This window comes from Diabrotica undecimpunctata, chromosome 3 (assembly GCF_040954645.1).
Source record: "Diabrotica undecimpunctata isolate CICGRU chromosome 3, icDiaUnde3, whole genome shotgun sequence".
Classification (NCBI taxonomy): domain Eukaryota; kingdom Metazoa; phylum Arthropoda; class Insecta; order Coleoptera; family Chrysomelidae; genus Diabrotica; species Diabrotica undecimpunctata.
Genome location: NC_092805.1, coordinates 150,148,110 through 150,168,618, shown reverse-complemented (window position 1 = coordinate 150,168,618; position 20,509 = coordinate 150,148,110). Strand labels below are relative to the sequence as shown.

The 20,509-nt window shown below is 34.0% G+C and overlaps 2 protein-coding genes across 4 annotated transcripts in view; one reads left to right on the top strand and one right to left on the bottom strand.

Moving 5' to 3' along the window:
• LOC140437561 (chloride channel protein 2-like) overlaps positions 1-20,509 on the top strand; it is a 293,059-nt gene that overhangs the window by 62,345 nt on the left and 210,205 nt on the right. The gene's annotated exons all lie outside the window — the stretch shown is intronic.
• The window catches only part of LOC140437559 (chloride channel protein 2-like), an 81,297-nt gene that overhangs the window by 25,111 nt on the left and 35,677 nt on the right, over positions 1-20,509 (bottom strand). For 2 of the 3 annotated variants that reach the window (XM_072527154.1, XM_072527153.1), the window contains 2 exons: positions 4,125-4,251; positions 1,427-1,570 (listed from right to left, as the gene is read on the bottom strand). In XM_072527154.1, the coding sequence (XP_072383255.1) occupies positions 1,427-1,570; positions 4,125-4,251 (271 nt within the window). Of the gene's footprint in view, positions 1-1,426; positions 1,571-4,124; positions 4,252-13,769; positions 13,974-20,509 lie in introns of those variants that run through there. The other variant, XM_072527152.1, reaches the window with a different exon arrangement.

Sequence of the window (20,509 nt, the reverse complement as noted above, 5' to 3'; positions counted from 1 at the left end):
AATTCAAAAGCGAAAAATATTTTTAATAGTATCAAAATTAAAACGGCCGTATAGTCGTGCAAGATGTGGAGAAGAAGGGCATCTTCTATGTCTTCGTCTTCTTCATCATCAATAAAGGCATCTACATTTAATATCGCGTCCATCTCAAAAATTAAAAACTGTTCAAAAAAATATTTATTTTTTATTTTGAATATCAAAAATAGGGTTAAATGACAAGGACAAGACTGGCACTGACAATTTATTAGTTAATCACTATTCCGATAAGGCCAACACCATCGTTACGTTGCGTGTAGAACTTTAACTCTCAATTTAATGTTCATCTTATTCGATACGTTAGTTCTTTACGTATAGGAAGATACGTTACGTTAGGTAGTTACAAAAACTCCCTAATATAGCAAAAAAAGCAAAAGTATAAAAGTGTGAACCAACCCAACGTGAAATATCGTTTTTACCTTTAATATTTGTGGTTTACGATCTCTAGGATAGGGCAAAACGGTCTATTTATGGCCAGAGCATCCAGTCCCGTGGTTTGTCGATTTTACTTTTACTATAACCCTTCAGACAGACTAGGGACAGGTAAGGCCAGTGTCGTGGCAATTTTACCATGGAGTATTCTAACGAAGTTGTGTTGGAATTTTTATCACTGTACAAATTACCCAACTCACTAAAATTTTTACCGGTAACACTAGTGGTACCAAACACTCGATCTCGAGGGGACACGTTTCTTTTTGATAGTGATCGAAAAGTAAATATTTATTAATTTCACACTAACATGGGGTGCCAACCGTGTTCTATTTTCCTTTCAGTAATATGTATTTTCTGTTTCTCTTTGCCGACGTGAACCAGCGAAGGGGCATTTCCACGTTCTGTGAGATGCCTAGGTTACAGATCCATAAATAATGTGCTGTTGGGCATCCACTGCTCTAGCCCAACGGGGTTTCAGATTAACATTTTCCCCGAAAAGAAAGACACATGGTACTTTTTCACTTTACTGCAAACTTTCACGTGGTTACAATTGAGATAAGTCGTCGTTGCGACTCACACAACGACAGTCAGCAGAAAGAAAGGTTTTAAATATGCAGCCTCTAAGGCATGGTTACAATAATAACATAGGAGTAACATTTCCCGCTTAGTTGCTTAATAATTATTTTACCTATATCACATTTTGGCACTGACCTAGTTTCAATTTGAAACAAAAGGTTTTTCTTACCTTACAATAGGCAATCAGAAAACGAAAAATAAGAATATGCTAATAACAAGAGCCAACAAAGCTTCTATAAAAGACCGGAGAGGAATATTACAGTTGACAATGAATTGAGAACTATTCTCTAATTTTTTTTTATAAAACGCATCGAAATCAATTTTAAATCATTAAAAATATAATTATATTTTAATAACTATAATAAACAATATTATTTTTACATACCGTTATTACATAACCATACTGCCTTATCTACTGTGTAACTTATAACAGCTACAATAATTCCTAGAAATGCTAAGAAGACCCAGTCTTCTCCTAAATGACCAAATGTATTGTGCCATATTTTCCAGAATAATCGTGTATACTTTCCTGAAAAATATATTAATGTACTTGATGTATATATATATATAATATATATATATACATATATATATATATATATATATATATATATATATATATATATATAATATATATATATACATATATATATATATATATATAATATATATATATATATATATATATATATATATATATATATATATATATATATATATATATATATATATATATATATATATATATATATATATATATATATATATATATATGTTATATCAATGGTATTCCGGGTTTGACTCCGCGTTAAATGTTGTTGGTTTTGATAAAAACCATTTTGACGACGTTTCGGCAAGATCTCACTTGCCATTTTCAAGTCTCTCTGGATGGTCTGCTTCTTGTCGATGTTCGAGTGGAAGTGACACTACGGGTGTTAGGCAGCTGGCTTTTGTAGTTACTGCGTGTTGCGCGCGCTCTTGTAATAGGTCCGGTGCGCAGGTCAGTGGGCGGGGTCTTGGTCGATTCCGTTCTTGCGTTATTCTTCGGGATAATTGTTTTCCATGTTTTTGGCAATCTTTGGGCATCGTCTCGAGAATTTAAATTATTTTCTTGTTTTTCTATTTCTATTGCTTCTCTGATAATTCGTTTTCTCTTGTTTTCGACATTCGCTAACATTACCGTATGTTGGAGGTCAATTTTGTGTCCTGTAGCTAAAGAATGCTGGGCTAGGGATGACGTCGTTTCTTTTCGTTCGATGGCATTGCGATGTTCTTCTTGTCTTACTTGGATCCTTCTATTTGTCTGTCCAATATAGGCTCTATCGCATTCTCCACAGGGAATTTTGTATACTCCTTGGTTTTCTAGGGGAATCTTTGTCTTGGCAGATGGTAATATGTTTGCGATTTTTCTGTCGGTGTTGAAGACAGTCTCTATTTTGTGTTTTCTCAGGACCCTGCTTATCTTCTCTGTTGTGCCTTTAATATACGGTAGAGTGGTTTTGGCAATCGGTTTTTCGTCTTCTTTTATTTATTTTGTTGTTTTTTGTGGTCTTCGTGCCTTTTCGATTCTGTGTGTGGAAAAGCCGTTGTTTTTTAACGCTTTTGTAACTTTCTGCATTTCTTCTTTCTTGTGTTCTTCGTCTGTTAGTCGTTCAGATCTTATAGTCAGAGTTTTTATGACTGAATTCAATTGTGCAGGATGGTGGTGTGAATCTGCATGTAGGTATCTGTCAGTGTGAGTTGGTTTTCGATACACTGTATATCCAATGTTGCCGTTTTCTTTCTTTATTATAACATACAGCGCCCGCGGAAATATCAAAACTAACATATATATATGTATATATATAACCTAGAGCTAAGATTAATACTATTACAAAAATTAATATTACACTCAACAGTCTTCCGGGTTGAACAGCGCCTTCCTTCTTTATTAAGAAGGCACATAGGACACACCGTATACCGAAAACCCACACATACCGACAGATACTTAGATATCGATTCACATCCTTATCCTGCACAATTACATTTAGTCAATAAACTTCTGATGACACGATCCGAAAGATGACAGATGAAGAACATAAAAACAAAGAAATGCATAGTGTGAAAACAGCGCTAAGAAAAAGCGATGAAAATTAAGAATCCAACAGAAGAGGAAAAATTGATTGCAAAAGCCATTCTACCACGTGTAAAGGGTACAATATAGAAAATAGGGAGAGTGCTATGAAAACACCAAATAGAAATGATATTTAAAACCGACAGAAAAATCTCAACCATTTTACCTTCCGCCAAAACAAAAATATCGTTAGAAAATCAAGGAGTATACAAGATTCCATGTGGGAACTGTGACAAATCGTACATCGGACAGACCAATCGAAGAATCAATGTTAGACGAGAAGAACATTAAAATGCTATCGAAAGGAGGAAAAAACCGTTGTCCCTTGCCCAACATGTCTCCAACACAGGACATACAATAAAACTGAACCAAACTGCGTTGCTAGCTAACATTGAAATTAAAAGAAAACGCGAACTCAGAGAATCAATAAAAATAGAAAAAAAAACAACAGTCTAAACCAAAGAGATGACGCTCGAAGACTTTCAATAACATGGAAAACGGTATTACAGAAAAAGTCAAAAATACATCAGACCACAAGACCAACTAGTAGGACCCTGCCTACCTACACACGGACAGGACCAATCGCAAGAAGCCTTAAACGCATCGACCAGGAGAGTCGGTTCACTTCAAGCACCAGCAAGAAGCGCTACTACCTTACTTGACAATGACAAGTGCGACCTTGTCGAAACGTAGGCAATTATTCAACGCGGAATCAAACCCGGAAAACCACAGAAATCACATATAGCGTAAAATATTTAATATATACATATATATATATATATATATATATATATATATATATATATATATATATATATATATATATATATACATATGTATATATTTTATGGTAATGACTTGCAAACAAAAACTGAAGTGATGATAAAGTTAGATCGTCGCAAAATAATCAGATACCGTAAGTTTTTTTGTATTTGTTATTAAATTAATGCATTAAAATAAATTACTTTACCTTGATATATTTCTAATTCTTTTTGTCTTTTTTTCTCCTCCTCCTTTAGTTTTTTTATTTCCTCTAATTTTTTCTTTTTAAGCTCCGAATGGATTTTCTCAATTGATTTCGTATAATTATATCTAGCCTGAAATCAATGAAAACTATTACATAATACTTAAGTATTTATATATTTGATTTATGGTAAACTATGGTTTCGTAATAACGTTTATATATATATATATATATATATATATATATATATATATATATATATAAGATGCCTTTATTTTAGGTGATATCGAAACAAATATAGTTTAATTTATAAGACAATGGCTAATGACAGCAAATAGTGAAGAAACTTTACCTAAATTATTAACAGTTTTTTTTTAATTAAAAAAAAATAATGCGGAATTCCGGTTTTGATACTAAAACGTGTATATTGCCGGTTTTGATACTAAAATTCGGCAAGAAAATAATAAAAGGTTTTTATTTTACCTTGGAGAGTATTACATATAATTTTATTTATGATAGCTCATAAAAATAAAACAGCAACATTTTGTTTTAACAAAACTTTTAAGAAACAAAATATGTATTATATAAAATATATTACACTAAAATAGAACGAAGTTTTTCAAAAAACTCACAAGTTGCTTCCTCTATTATTTCTTCAATATCTGGTACTACATCATCACTTCCTTCCTGAACTGCTAGCTGCTCTAGTTAATTATTATTTGAAAGTAATATCAAAAAACTTGAGTTCATCCATGATTCTCCAAGTGTTTCCAAAGTACTTGGTGAGAGTTTATCAAGATCTTTAAGTTTAAGTGAATTTGCTTTTTGCAGACCACTTTCTATAATAACGGGGTCAATCATATAGATCTACAATCTTTCTTTAAAACACTTTTAAATTTTTGCAAATCATTTCTGTAATTAATTTCTCCTCTAATGGTAATATTTTGCTATTAGAGGAGAACTACTAATGCCATGTACCAGTGGGTCTAACAACACTTGAGATTGTTTCTTTCCAATTAAACACTTTGCAATTTTGCCCTAAGTAAGTAACTGTAGCTATTTTTAAAAACAATTCCAAATACGTTTTTATGTGCCATATAACTTTCAGTTTTTTAATATTATTTTTCAATATTACCAAAGACCCTATTAGCTGGCAAGAAAGAATGGCCTACCACCAGAAAAATTACCTCGATGTTTTGTACATATTTTGGTGCTCTTGATGAAAGCCATTTGCAGCACATTCCAGTTAGCGTAGTGTTCTTATTTTGCCCACTGCAGCTGTCTGCCATTAGCCTAATGGTGGTTACTTCAGAGTGAAAATCAATTTTGCTAAGCCTGTCGAAAACGGTAAAAGAAATTTCGTTGTCAATCGTTATCAATTTTGTCTTCTCTTCTTCATCTATGGATCTTTTAATTTTTTCTGCAAACTCAATGCATAGGGAACACATATCTATGGGGAGTAGTAAAGCTAAGATTATTTAAAAATCATTCTAAAGTATGATGGTTTTACTCTCTCCTCTGGAGAACACTGATTAATATACATTTGGAACATCTTTTCTATTGACAAATCGGAAGAAAGGTAGCGCGTACGTGTAGAAGAGCGACAGTAATGCGATTCAATACTTTTCTATCTATCTATATAAGAATTTTTACAGCTGTCGCCGCCTTTCTTCTTTCAGCCAACGTCTCCAGTCCTTTCTGTTCTGCTATTCTCCATCTATAAGGTCTCGTCTTTCCATGGCCTCGTCCACTTCATCTCTCCATGATCTTCGGGATCTACCTCTTTTCATCCCTCCTGGTGGACTCCAATCCAAAATCTTTGCTATCCACCTTGTTCTGTATGTATCTGTTCTTCTCACATGTCCATACTAAATTAAATGTTTTTCTTCGATGTAGCTGAGTATATCTTGTTCTACTGCCATTCTTTGTTTTATCTCCTCATTTCTGATGCGATCCATTTTTGTCACTCATGAGAAGAAGCTGCAGCTTCTTCTCATGAACTCCATTTCAGTTGCTGTGATTTTGGACCTGTTTCGTTTATTTATTACCCAATTCTCTGCTCCCAACTCCAAGGAGTTATAAATTATATTTTTTGTATTTCTGGTAATCTGTCTATCCAGGTTCAATCCGATTCAATACTTTTAAAAGTATTAATAAATTTTTGAACTGATTCTTGTTTTCCTTTAAATTTTACAGTTTTTTTGTGACCCCCCCTTTTTCCCATAGGTGCTTCTCCTACTTTTACAAATGATTTCATAATGTGAGACAATGTTTGGTAATATGTAATATGTTTAAAACGGCTTTTTGGCAAACTGGAATATTTTACTCCATTACACTATTTTTTACAAAGTTTTTCTCAGACGTTGTTTTGAGTTGAGAGTTTTTTTTAGGGCGACATTTAGGTAGTTGAACTGTACAAAATTATAGAATAAAGCAATCTTGTCCTTAGCTGCATAAAACGCATCATGAAAACACTTGATATCTCTCATTGTTGACCATTCTAAATTTTCTTCCAGGAAAGTTGTTTTCGTTCAAATCAGTTGATAAAGTTATAAATCAGGATGAGTTAATAAACTATCTTTCATATCAAATCGAGTATTTGAATTCACTGGAGTTAAATGGACCTAACCTAACCTAATCTAACCTAACAATTTACAATTCAAAGTACGATTAGTTGTCATTATGCTATGTAACAATAATCAACCTTATCACCCTCCTCAACCCTCAAAGTAGATGATATCTTGATCCCGTTGTACCGATGGTTACAACGAACATACCATTTGATTTTAAACATTTACAATTTCCCGTGCGTTTGGCTTTTGTAATGATATTAAAGAAATCACAAAGCCAACCGTTGTAAGTTTTCATGTTTCACAGGAACAATTATTCGCGCGTCAGAAAGCCGTCATCGTTGTATATTTATACAACGCAAAAAAGATGAAATGATATTGTTTATTTTATTGTTTATCATAAAATTGATTAAACTTTTTCATACATAATATTTTTGAGTATTTTTTTAAATTTTTTTCTGCTAATTTTTTAGACACAATATTTATTCCTAAGGTGGTACAAAGGTCGTTAGTATATATGCATATGTATACAAATGTGATACAAAAATAATTTTTAAATTAGTACCGTTGAAATATATTGATTGATTGTCTTTTAAATGATTGATATTTTGATTGAATTAAATTATTTATTGAAATGGTTTAAAAAGGTGTCAGATAATACTATAGTAATTTTTAATGTACTTAATCCCCTAGAAACAGGACATGTTTTTATATTTTAAAGGAGAAAAGATTCCTTGATATACTAGCGATATATCTTTCAAACGATTATTTACAAATAATTTTAATTTTTCTCTGGTCCTTGTTTTGTTTTTTTTTTGAGTCCGATACCTAATAATCGAATTTTTTCTCTAACTAACTGCTTCTAATCCTCTTACATCTTCTAACTAAGCCTCCAACCAACTTGTTCTTTGCGCTCGAATTTTCTGGTTTGATCATACATTTAGTTTAATCTACATTTGATTGATCTACATATGACTTCGTTATTTGTTTTCCTTCTACATCTTCGCTGATTCTTTCTAATACCTTCAAAGATTTTATGCAGGGCTGTATTATTGTCGTGCTTTATCTTTTTAGGGGTCGCTGTTCCTTACTCTTCGTCGCTACTCATTTCTGTCCATCGGATCTTCTTCACCAAAGCCTTTCTCTCTTAAGTCCTCTGCCATACAGTCCTTTCATCTTCTCCTAGATTTTTCTCTACGTCTTCTTCCATCAATTTTTAACAGCTCTTTCCTTCAGTCTTTGTTTTTGAATCTTTTTTGAGACTACAGTCACCTCAACTCTTTTCCTAATCAAGTCGTTTCTGATCATGTCCCTGATAGTCTTATCCAACATCCACTGTAACATTTTTATTTCAGCTACCTCCTTCTTCTTTACAGGCCACACTTCACCGCCTTACACCAACGTAGGTCTCACCACACTCTTGTCTATCTTTTCTTTTAGCCCTTTCCCGATTTTTTGGTCACAAAGTAGTTCTTTCATTCGCTTTTAGTTACACCAACCAGCTTTTATCCTGTGGGCAATTTCTCGATCTAGAGTACCATTTTACGTTATGTAGGAGCCAACGTAATTAAATTCTCCTACTCATCCTAGCTTTCTTCCAAGCAATTCTACATTTCCAACCATTCCTCTTTGTCCCAAGCACATATACTCCGTTGTCGACCTGCTAACCTTAAGTTCACCCTCTGCAATATTCTTTTTTGACACTCCAACTTCTCCTCCATTTATTTGTTCTCCTCTACTAACACCATCATCAGCAAAGAGCATTGACCAAGGAGCCCTCTCCCTTACTTTTTCTGTCAGTATATCCATTATTTTATTAAACAGGTAAGGATTCAGCAGTAGTCAGTAGAGCAGCAGTCAACAAAGTCAGAATAGCCATGTTAGTGTCCAACATCCGTAACGGATAGGCACCATAAGAAGAAGAAAGGACTCAGTGTCAATCCGACAATAGTCCTTACTTTAGTATACGCTCCTTCATACATATACTTTACGAGCCTTACTTACTACTCAGGAATCCATTACTCTCTCATACATATCCATAGCTCTTGTCTAGGAACTGTCACGTACGCCTTTTCAAGCTCTATAAATATCAAATATAGCTCTCTTTTTTTCTCGCTGTATTATTGTATTAAATGTTTTATCATAAACAATATATCCGTTGTCTTTCCTCCTGGCATAAACCCAAACTGTTCTTATCTGATCGATGTCTCTCTCCTTAACCTTTGTTCTACAGTTCTGTCCCAAATTTTCATTGTGTGCGACATTAGCTTGATCCCTCTATAGTTTTTACAGTCCTGAATAACCCCTTTTATCTTTATATAATGATACCATCACACTCTCCCTCCATGCATTAAGCGTTCTTTCTTCCTCATATATCCTACTCATCATTTGGCACAAAATATAAACCCGTTCCTCTCCTAGACCTTCCACAGATATTCTATCAGGTAATACTGCCTACCGTTTTTCGTTCTATTTAATGCTTGACACCTTCATTTCTCACTATCCCCGGTATAACATTCTTATTTGGGATCCCACATCATCTATCTCTCCTCTGGTGTTTTTCATTTAGCAACTTACTAAAGTACTCATACCATCTTTGCTTTATTTCAACATCGGTTCTTATCACTCTTCCATTCGCACTCTTAATCTGCCGCACGTGGGTCAAGTCCTTTATGACTTATCCCTTGCTTTAGCGCAGTGCTGTATAAGTTTTTTATCTAGGGTATTTTGAACTCTTTATACAGCTGTGCAGACGATCTTTCCTTACAGCGCGCTTTGTTTCCTTCTTTGCCGTCTTGTATATATCCTTACCTTTCTCTCTTTTAGACCTGTTATACCTCTTTTTAGCCTCTTTCTTCTTTCTTATCTTCTGTTGCAGTTAATCGTTCCACCACCAAGTTGCTTTGTGTCTAGGAGGTCCTTTACCACATGCTTTTTCTAGCACTTCCTCTTCCACTCGCATCACTAATGTTGGTTTCATCGTATTAATGACAGCCAAATCCCATGCCACTGCAAAGTCAATTATACTATTTCCTTCATCATTTCTTATTCATATCCTCAAACCTCCAAGAACTCTTTCTATTCCCGCTCTTTCTCTACTAGTATCTTCATTCAAATCACCTCCAATAAAATACGTTTCGTATACAGGAATCTCAAGCATCTTGCAATCAACGGCCCTTTAAAATTCTTCCCTTTTCTGTTCTTTACATCCTAGATGTGAGTCGTAGGCACATATGATTATTGACATTGGTATTACCTGTATTCAGTTGGGCACTCATTATTCTATCACTTCTTCTGGTTACCCTTACAAGATGTCGCTTATATTCATAATGCCTACTCCATTTCTGCCGTGAATATTTGAACTACTAATAACTTGCATCCATCTCCAAGATCTTTCGACTTATTACCTTTCCAACGAGTTTCCTGCAAACATAGTACACCAATCCTTCTCCTCTGCATGATATTGGACAGCTCTTTTCCTTAACCTGTTATGTTTCGACGTTGAGAGGTGGAACTCTCAGGAATAGTTTCTTTGGCCCCTTCCATCCTCGAATGGGTCGCCCTAGCTTACTTTTTGTAGGGATATGCCATAGCAACTAAACTATTTCCCATATTCCTTCTTTCCGTGGTTTTAGCTTGGTTTTTATTGCCGGATACCCTTCCTGATGCAAACCCTCTTCCTTTATCCGGGCTTGGGACCAGCACTAATAGTTATAGAGGTACTCAATTCACCCAGCAACTACCAGAGGCGGAGTTTTTAGCACAAACTAGTATCGTTTATTTTTGTGGAAAGTGCATGTCACCGAATTTTTCTATTAGGATGGCGTTTTTTCTCCATATTTCTTATTGTTACTGAGTTCTGCTGCGATGTCATTTTCTCCAGATTTGTAATTCTTGTAACTTTTTTATTAATTCTTCTATTTCTCGACTTAATGGTTTTTCAATTAGTATTTCATCAATCTTATGCTTGGATTGCGCCTGCGTATTAATATTTCAATTTTTGTTCTTGATATATTGTAAATAGAATTTAAAATTTTAAGAGGGGTGCAACAGGGGTGTATTTTGTCTCCTATGCTCTTCAATTTCTACGTGGAGAACATTTTTGCAGAGACACTGGAAGGCTCCGAGTGTGGAATAAATGTAAACGTGTTCCCGATAAATAACATTCGTTACGCCGACGACACCGCGATAATAACAGACAACGAACATGATAATATGCAGTTGATGTTAAATAAAATAAACACCGTAGAAAAAAATATATGGCTTGAAGATAAATGCTGGAAAAACTAAATGCATGGCAATAAGAAAAAACGCACTTTTAAGAATATAACCGCAAGTAGATAATGCTCCAATCGATCAAGTGAAAACATTTAAATACTTGGGAATGATGACGAATGACCAATGGGATCCTCAACAAGAAATAAAATGCCGTACCGAACAAGCAAGACAAGCTTTTATCAAATTTAAACCGCCGCTACTATGTAACCGCAATCTTTCCTTTAATATCCGCTACAGGATGGTTAAATGCTATATGTGGTCCATATTGTTATACGGCATGGAAACATGGACGTTAAGATTACCTTCCATTAATAAGTTGGAGGCCTTCGAAATGTGGACGTTGCAAATAATTTTCCGCATACCATGGACAGATAAGGTGAGAAACGAGGATGTGTTAAGAAAGGCAAATACTGAGAGAAAACTACTCAATTTGATCAAGGTACGAAAAATTGGATACCTCGGTTATATTCTGGGAGAAAAAAAAATAGGCAATCCCTCAACTAATCATCCAGGGAAAGATTGAAGGGAAAAGAGGGGTAGGTCGCAAACAAATGTCGTGGCTTCGAAACATAAAGAACTGGACAGGCATAAATACCATTGGCGATCTTTTGCATGCCGCAAAAGACAGACGTCTGGCCTTAAGATAATTCGCCAACGCACTATAGGTACACGGCACTAGAAGAAGAAGAAGATTGTAAATTGTGAATGTATTAGTACATCATCAATTTTTAATTTTTTGGCTTTATTACTTATTAGTACTTTTTCCTTACTTCTGAAAAAGGGTGAGTTTCTCCACTTTTATGTATTATTCCTCTTAACTGAATAGTATTGAAAAGTAGAGCTCGATTATTTAGTTCTAGTTTCAATGTTATTCCGGTTCTTCTTCTTACGATGTCTATCCGTTCCGGATGTTGGCGATCAACATGGCTATCCTAACTTTGCTTGCTGCTATTCTGAATAGTCCGGTTGTCGATATATTAAACCACTTTCTCAGGTTTTGAAGCCCAGATATTCTTCTTCTCCCTGGTCCTCTATTTCCAAATACCTTGCCCTGAAGAATGAGTTGCAACAAGCCGTATCTCTGTTCATTCCTCATAACATGGCCAAGATATTCTAGTTTGCGCTCTTTGATGGTGTTAATAATCTCGCATTCCTTGCCTATTCTACGTAGGATCTCAACATTAGTCACACGATCCACCCATGAAATTCTTAAAATACGTCTGTAACACCACATCTCGAATGCCTCGAGTTTTCTTAAAGAAGCTTCGGAAAGTGTCCAGGCCTCTACTCCGTATAATAACGTAGAAAATACATAGCATCTAACGAGAGAGATTTTGGTAGCAAGTGGTAAATCGTGACTTCTGAAAAGAGACTTCATCATTATGAACGCCGATCTCGCTTTTCCTATGCGTTGTTTTATTTCACTGGAGTGATCCCATTGGCTGTTAATGTTTGTACCAAGGTATGTGTAGCTGTCCACTCTGTCAATTGGATGTTGGTTAACCAAAAGCTGTGTATTTAATATTTCGCGCTTACTGACTACCATGTACTTTGTTTTCTTCGTATTAAGATCAAGTCCGTGTTCTCTACTTATATCTGATATACGCGACGTTATTCTTTGCAAACCGTCCAGACTATCTGCAAAAACTACTTCGTCGTCGGCATATCTAATGTTGTTTAGACGTATTCCGTTGACTAATACGCCTTCTTGTAGTTCGCCTAGCGCTTGCTCGAAGATTATTCAGAGTATATATTAAATAACACCGGGCACAGAATGCATCCTTGCCTTACTCCTCTATCTATGGAGACTGCCTCTGTCAATTGGTCATCCACTTTAATATTGGCTGTTTGGTTGTAATATAAATTATAGATGATTCTTAAGTCCCTATCATCTAACCCCACTTCTTTCAAGATGTTTATAAGTTTATTATGCTATGCTCTATCAAATACCTTTTTGTAGTCGATAAAACAACTATACACATCACAGTTAACATCCCTGCATCTTTGCATAAGCACTTGGACAGCGAATAGAGCCTCTCAGGTGCCTAAGGAATCGCGGAATCCAAACTGCGTCCATGATACTTGTTCTTCGCATTTTTTATATATTCTGCCGTGTATCACTTTCAAGAACGTTTTAAGTAAGTAGCTCATTAGGCTAATTGTTCTGTAGTCTTCGCATGTCTTGGCATGTCTTGCCTTCCGGTTAAAAAATTATAATGAAAGTTTGGAAAAAATGACTAAAAATTAGTAAAATCGTATATTAATTTAAGCAAAGTTACACGAACAGTTCAAATATCGACTTCCGGTTCTACTTCCGGTCACGTGGGTGAAAACTTCGAACTTACGAAGTCTAATTGCTTATTTTATTATGGTAGTAGTATGCTAGTAGGATAACGTGCATAATGATCCTAACAAGATTGATAATAAGGTTACTGCTGGAGACAGAGACAAAGGCATATGCAAATATATATACAATAAAATAACTTTAATGAAAACATGAACTTAGTAATAGCGGGAAGGGTACTTTTAGTTCTTATATAATGGACAATCCCAAAATTAAACTTTATAAAATCTATAGATGTACGAATATGATTGGTAAAAGTCAATAAAGCCAGATTTAGTATATATTTTCATATTTCAGAGAAGTTGCAAATATTGTCTATAAGTTTGATGATAATTAAATTTAAAAACTTAATTCTATTAGATTTATTTATAAGGTTACCCCTTATAGTTCTTTTTATAATAGCCACTAAAAGTAAAATGATACAACAAAAGACGGTATAATAAAAAGTAAAAATCTTACTTCGTAATTTTGGAAGTCCCTGGCGAATAGATTATTTTTCCTTTGAACACGATCTGTTTCCACGACAGTGAAAACACCGCTTATATCAATTTTTTTGTCATTACTAAACACAATACTCGCCTTGCGAGCACGATTCACTACCTTCCAATGATACTTTTTAAACACTGAATCATTTACCACTTTCACCATCTTATCAATCAAATTCTAACTCAATTACTAATTATAAGTGATTAAACCGTGCCCCACTTCGAATTATGCAAATGGATCTATATTTGACTATCAGTACTCTACATTACACTAGGTATTAATTTTTATAAAAAAAACATCACTTTTCTTTAATTGTTCTAATAACACATACATACATGTACACACTGTTATTTCGTTATCAACTACCTTTGGTAATGAGATGCTTTCATTATTCAGAAGTTTACATTAAGAAATATTTGTTTGGGTTAACAGAATATAAATGATTTTTAATTGTTTAATTTAAACCAAAATAAAAATAAATATCTTAAATCATCAGTGAACTAAAATAAACAATAAAATCCATATATTTCCCAAGATTCCAGTTAAAGACAAAGATGTCAACGAAAACTGTCTAAACTTATTATATAAGCTTATATAATATAATAATTATTTATCACTAGGGTAGAAGCAGTACTGCCTTAAAAATAAGAGCTAAATATCAGTAAATTGCAAATAGTCAAATTCTCTATTTTTAATATAAGATTGATGTTCACTTATTCTAACATTTAATGGCCTTGATGTTTTACCTAAATAAAATTAATCGCAGTCACAAGGTATTTTATAAATACAATTATTTGTTCTTTCTTGTTCATTGTTAGGTTTAGTTTTAAATAAAATATATCTCAATGTGTTTGTTGTTTTGGATGTTGTAGAAATGTTGAATTCATTTCCTATCTTTTTAAGTTTTTCTGATAATCCTTTTATGTATGGTATTGTTATTTTTCTCGTATTATTTCTTCTGTATGCTGTAGGACCTCGTTCTAAATTGTTTTGTTCTATTCGGTCGATTGTTCAAAATTCTTTATTTATAAACGATAAAGAATAATCATTTTTTAATAAAACAGATGTTAACAAATGTTTCTCCTCTAAGAACGAATTTTTGTTAGAACAAGCAATTTTGGCTCTATCGTATAAGGATTTAATGATTCCCTTTTTATTACCGATATTGTGATTTTATTTGTTATGTAGATATCTGTTGTTGTGTGTTGGTTTTCTATACACCTGAGTCTCATATCCTGTACTGTTCTTACAGATTAAAACGTCGAGGAAAGGTAGTGTGTTATTCTATTCCTTTTCCATGGTAAATGTTATTGTCTCTTCTTTATCGTTTATATCATTCAGGAATGTAAACAACTCTGATCAATGAGACCATATTGAAAATACATCATCTACATATCTTCACCATATTGTGGGTTTTAAATTTTGTTTTAAAATCTTTCATAAATATATCGACAAATATAGGTAGATAAACTAGAGCCCATTGTTAGGCCAAAATTTTGACCAAAATGTACAAGAATTTACACTAATCCATTCAACATGTGAGATAAATTCTTGTCGTTCAACATCAATGCATATAAGAGTCAAGCAGACAGCTTTCTTTACTGGGAGCTTAATGAAGATACATAAAACACCACAAGAAGCAGTGTTTATTTAAATAATTTATTATTTATCCAGAATTTATCTCTTTATTTTGTTTTTTTTTTCTATAACACAGAAAAGCCTTGATTACTTTTTGTATATACAGTACTGTGCAAATTAATAGAATCATAGGCTGTTTTAATGAAAAAACAGTTTATTTAGAAAAACAAATATATTTTAACAAAAGTATAAAGATAAACTGACATCATTTAGTAGAAAATATGTCCCCCTTTGGCTGCAATTAGTGCTTTTACCCGTTTTGGCATAGATTCTACAAGCTTCTGACAGTTCCCAAATATCCTTTTATCTCGAAACCAAACCTGAATGACCGCTTTTATCATTTTTATTTTTGTAGTACAGTCGATTTAACTAAGTCCAGCTTTGCAAATTGCCTATCAATTTTCAACGGAGTTGAGGTCTGGTGAATTATTAAGCCAATCTTAAACATTATACTTCTAATTTTTGAAAAATTCCATCATTTGCTTTGACTTGAGGCTCCTCTTGAGCCTCAGGCTTGAGGCTCAAGAGGAGCCTCAAGCTCTCAAGCCTCAAGGAGAACTTGAGGCTTTGAAAATCGCTCCTCATTGAGGCTGACATTTTTATAGTTCTGTGTTCAAACGCTGCTTCAACATGGATTTGTATTTTTGGCTGTTCATAATGCCTTCGATTGGTACCAAAGATCCAATCCCCATGTATGAAAACCATCTCCAAAACATTTTTTTGACTGGATGTTTTACAGTTTGATCAACATGAGAGATGGTGTAAGGTTTTCACTGTCAGCCTTCTTGACGAATTTCAACCGCTATCCCTGAACTCTAAAGTGAGTTTTATCTGTAAATAGGACTTTGCTCCAGTCATCTACAGTCCAATTAGAATATTTTTTGGTCCACAGTAGCCTTTGTTTCTTCATCGTTCACTTAGAAGCGTTTTTTCTGTGGACGCATTGTCCTTCTACCATTCTCCACAAGTTTTTTCCAGCTGATTCATGAATCACTACACTTGAAGCTGCTAGATCTTGTTCGAGCTCTTTTCTTGTTTTTCTTGGGTCCAATTTGCTCTTTCGAAGTAAAAATTGTTCATCTGCTGGTGTTGTTTTTCTCTTTCTTCCGCATTTTCCTAACCTTTTCACATCCATTGATCCCGTTTCTCGTTTACGCTTCAAAATATTGCTTACTACCCCCTGACTTACACTTCACACATTCTTGCGATTTCTCTTTGTGACATGGAAGTGTGTTCATTTAACGTGATAATCTTTTTACGATTTCTAGGAGTAATATCGGTGATGGAATTAAACGAAACAAACTCACTAATTACCGAAAACAACACAAACTAGTACAACACAAACTTAGTGGTAAATGTCCTAATATACCCTTAAATAAAAGGCGGAGAAAATTAAGGTTATGTTTTCAATGATTGATCAGTTGTAAATATGTAGACAGTGTTGCCAACTGTAAATATTGAAAAATGTCACAATGATTCCATTAATTCGCACAATACTATAAATAAATAAGGTTTACAAATAAATATGGACCGATGACGCCAACAGTCCAACATCCCCACCAAACAGTTACTTTTTCGGGATGCATTGAGCGCTCTTTGATCTCATATAAATTGGTATCGTCCGTTGGCGTACATGTTCATCCAAAATTGGGCCTAATCTTTAAAGATTATTTTTCGATGAAAATTATGTCCAGTTTCTAACTACTCCATAGCTCATTCGGCGAACAAACGTCGTTGTCTTTTGTCATTTAGCTTCAGCTTCTAAATCAGTTGAATTTTGTACGGGTATAGACCTAAGTTACGACGCAAAATTTGCCAAGTTGATTTTTGTGAAAGGGTCAGTTCTTGTAAGCTACGGGAAATTGACTGCCTGATTCTCGTGTACATTCTTACGGACAGTGGTGATGTTTTTAGTAGATCTTGCGATTCGTCGTGTCGGATGTTGATTGATTTTTTAATGAATCAGTGCATCGCAATCAGTGTTACATTGCACGTATGAAGATCCATCTATGTCATTAAATAAATGAAAGCCAATTTGACAACTATAGTTTCAACAATATGGCAGCTTCCAACTGTTCAAAAGTCCCTATTGGAGGATCATATATAAGCAGAACATATAAAATAACTGCACAAATACCAAAAAAGAGTGCTTAAATATAGGTCTTTTTCTTATTTTTATATTTATATATATATTTAGGGATTCTACAGTATTCACTGCCTTCCCTCGCTCAACCATCTCTCTCTGTTGTTCCATTCTCCATCGTTTAGGCCTCTCTTACTCATGGCGTCGTCTACTTCGTTCCTCCAGGATTTTCGGGGTCGTCCTCTTTTCCTCCTTCCTGTGGGGCTCCATTCGGTTATTCTCTTTATCCATCTTCTGTCGCTAGTTCTTCTTACATGTCCATACCACTTTAATCTTTTTTGTTCTATATATGTTAGTATGTCTGTTTCTATTGATGTTCTTTGCTTTATTTCGTCATTACTTCTCCTATCCATTCTTGTTACTCTGCAGCATCTTCGCAGGCATTCCATCTCTGTTGCTACTATCTTACTGCTGTTTTTCTTGTTTGTGATCCAATTTTCAGCCCCATATGTCATAATAATTCGCACTAATGTTTTATAAATCTGCGTTTTTGTCTTCATATTTAGGTGTCTATCCCACCATACTGAGTTAAGTTGTCAGATTGCTGTTCTTGTTTGTCCTAATCTTTGTGTAATTTCTTCCTGTGTTGTTGCCTTTTTCGTGATTATAAACCCCAGGTATTTGAATTTATCCTTTCCTTTGATTGTTACGTTGTCATCAATCTGTATATCTTCTATGTCTTCTTCACTTGTAGATAGGTACTCTGTTTTCGCGAGGTTAATATCTAGGCCAGCCTTGGTATATTCTTCTTGTAGTTTCTTCATCATATAGCTGAGGTCGTCTTGGTCTTGTGCAATCACTACCTGATCGTCTGCAAAGCTTAACGTATATAGGTATTCGTTCCGTACCGGTACTCCCATGCCTTCGCATTTTCTTTTCCATGTAGTCAAGGCTTTTTCTAAGTATATTTTGAATAGGGTTGGAGATGTGGAACAACCCTGCAGGAGCCCTTTTGTTGTGGTGAAGTCTCCTATGATTCTTGTTCCCATTTTAATGGACACTTTATTTTCTTTATACAGAGCTTTTGTAGGTTCTATAAGCTCCGTCTGTATTTCTAATTAGTACATTGCCTCCCATAGTTCTGACCTTGGTACAGAGTCATACGCCTTTCTCAGGTCCACAAATGCCAAGTGTATATCTCTATTTTTTCCTTTTTTCTTTTCCAACAGTTGTTCCAGTGTGTATATGTGGTCTATGCATGATCTTCCTGCCGTGAAGCCTGCCTGATCCTTCCCGATTTTGCCTTTTATCGCTTGCTCTATCTTTTCTCGCAGTATCTTCCCATATAATCTTCCTATTGATAATATTACGCTTATTCCTCTGTAGTTTTCGCATCGTTTTCTATCTCCTTTCTTAAATAAGATGTCATATATGCCTCCGTCCATTCCTTTGGGAGCTGTTCTCCATTTATGGCTTTCTGAAATATACATTGTATCATCCGGTGTAATTTTTTTGATCCGTATTTTAGAAGCTCAGGTGAGATGCCTCCAGGTCCCGGTGCTTTCTTATTTTTGATTGCTTTTATGGCCGTTCTCATTTCCCTATCTGTTATTTCTATTTCGTGTTGTGGGAATCTGCTTCGTCTTCGCCTGTTTTCTTTTCCAATGAATTGTGGTCTTTGTTCTGTTAATAGTTCCTTGTAGTAGTCCTTCCATTCTTTGTCCTGTATATTTCCCAAATTTAATTTTTTCTTTTGAGTTTTGTTTCAATCCTCTAAGTACTTTCCATGACTCCGAAGTTCTTGTACCTCCTATATATGTTTCAATATTTAAGCAGATTCTTTCCCATTCTTCATTCTTTTGCTGTGTTATTTGTTTTTTCACTTCTCTATCTTTTTCTCTATATTCTTTATAAAGAATTTTTTTTATAAAGAAGAATATTTTTATAAGAAAAATATTTTTATATTTCTTCGCTAATATTTCAGATATAAGTAAAATCAATTTCGCATATCATTTATGATGGTTTAGGTATTAGCTATTACGTTAATACCTATGTTGTTCCAGCTTAGCGTTTGAATGATGTCTTCGAGTGCTTAATTTTGAAATACAATTCAAAAGATCAGAAAACTTTGTCTTTGAACTAGATATATACGAAAGTAATTGGCAATCTAATGGTTTATAATTTCAAGAAAAAATCGGCATTATTTTTGAAATTTAAATATTTTATTTATTATTCTTAAAAAAAATGAATAACACAACTGTTTGGTATCTTTTTTATACCAAGCAATTACTTTGTTTCGTATAAAAGTTACCATCTGATATTTCTTTATGATTTAGTGAATTTTTAGGGGATTATTTAAATTTTTTCTACGTCACTGTTTGACATTGTTTACATGTTATCGAACGAAATCTTCATTTTTAAAATATCTAATTACAATATAGCCTTTAAATTTTTGAAGTAGATTATATCGTATATACTTACCTGATAATTTTCCCAATTAGACTTCGATGTTACTGTGTAATGTCCATTTCTTCTACTAAATTTTCTAGGTAAACGTACTTTTACACGAGGCATAAAACTACTGCCTCGATAGCAGATGCAAACAATATCTAGTAGAACATATAGTGTACAAAAAGGTTACAAAAATTGATCAAGAATAGAGAAATTTGGTTTTTACAAAGAGAAGATTGAGCTTAATTAATAAAGACAAAATCACCAATTGGCCTATTAACTTTTACAACTGTGTAGTATTTCATTCGACTTGTCTATTCCTTCACACGATAAGTAACATTAAAACTGGTGTTTTTATCAAAAGTTTTTTTGGTATTAATTGCACTACTCATTATTTTCTAAAAACTCTATTCGTGCAGCCATTTCCACCAATATGCTTGTAAACTTATCAAACTAATTCCACCAAGAAAATTTTTAATAAACTATGTAATATCCATGAATTATCTTCAAAGCTACGAATATATATTATTTTCTCCACTTG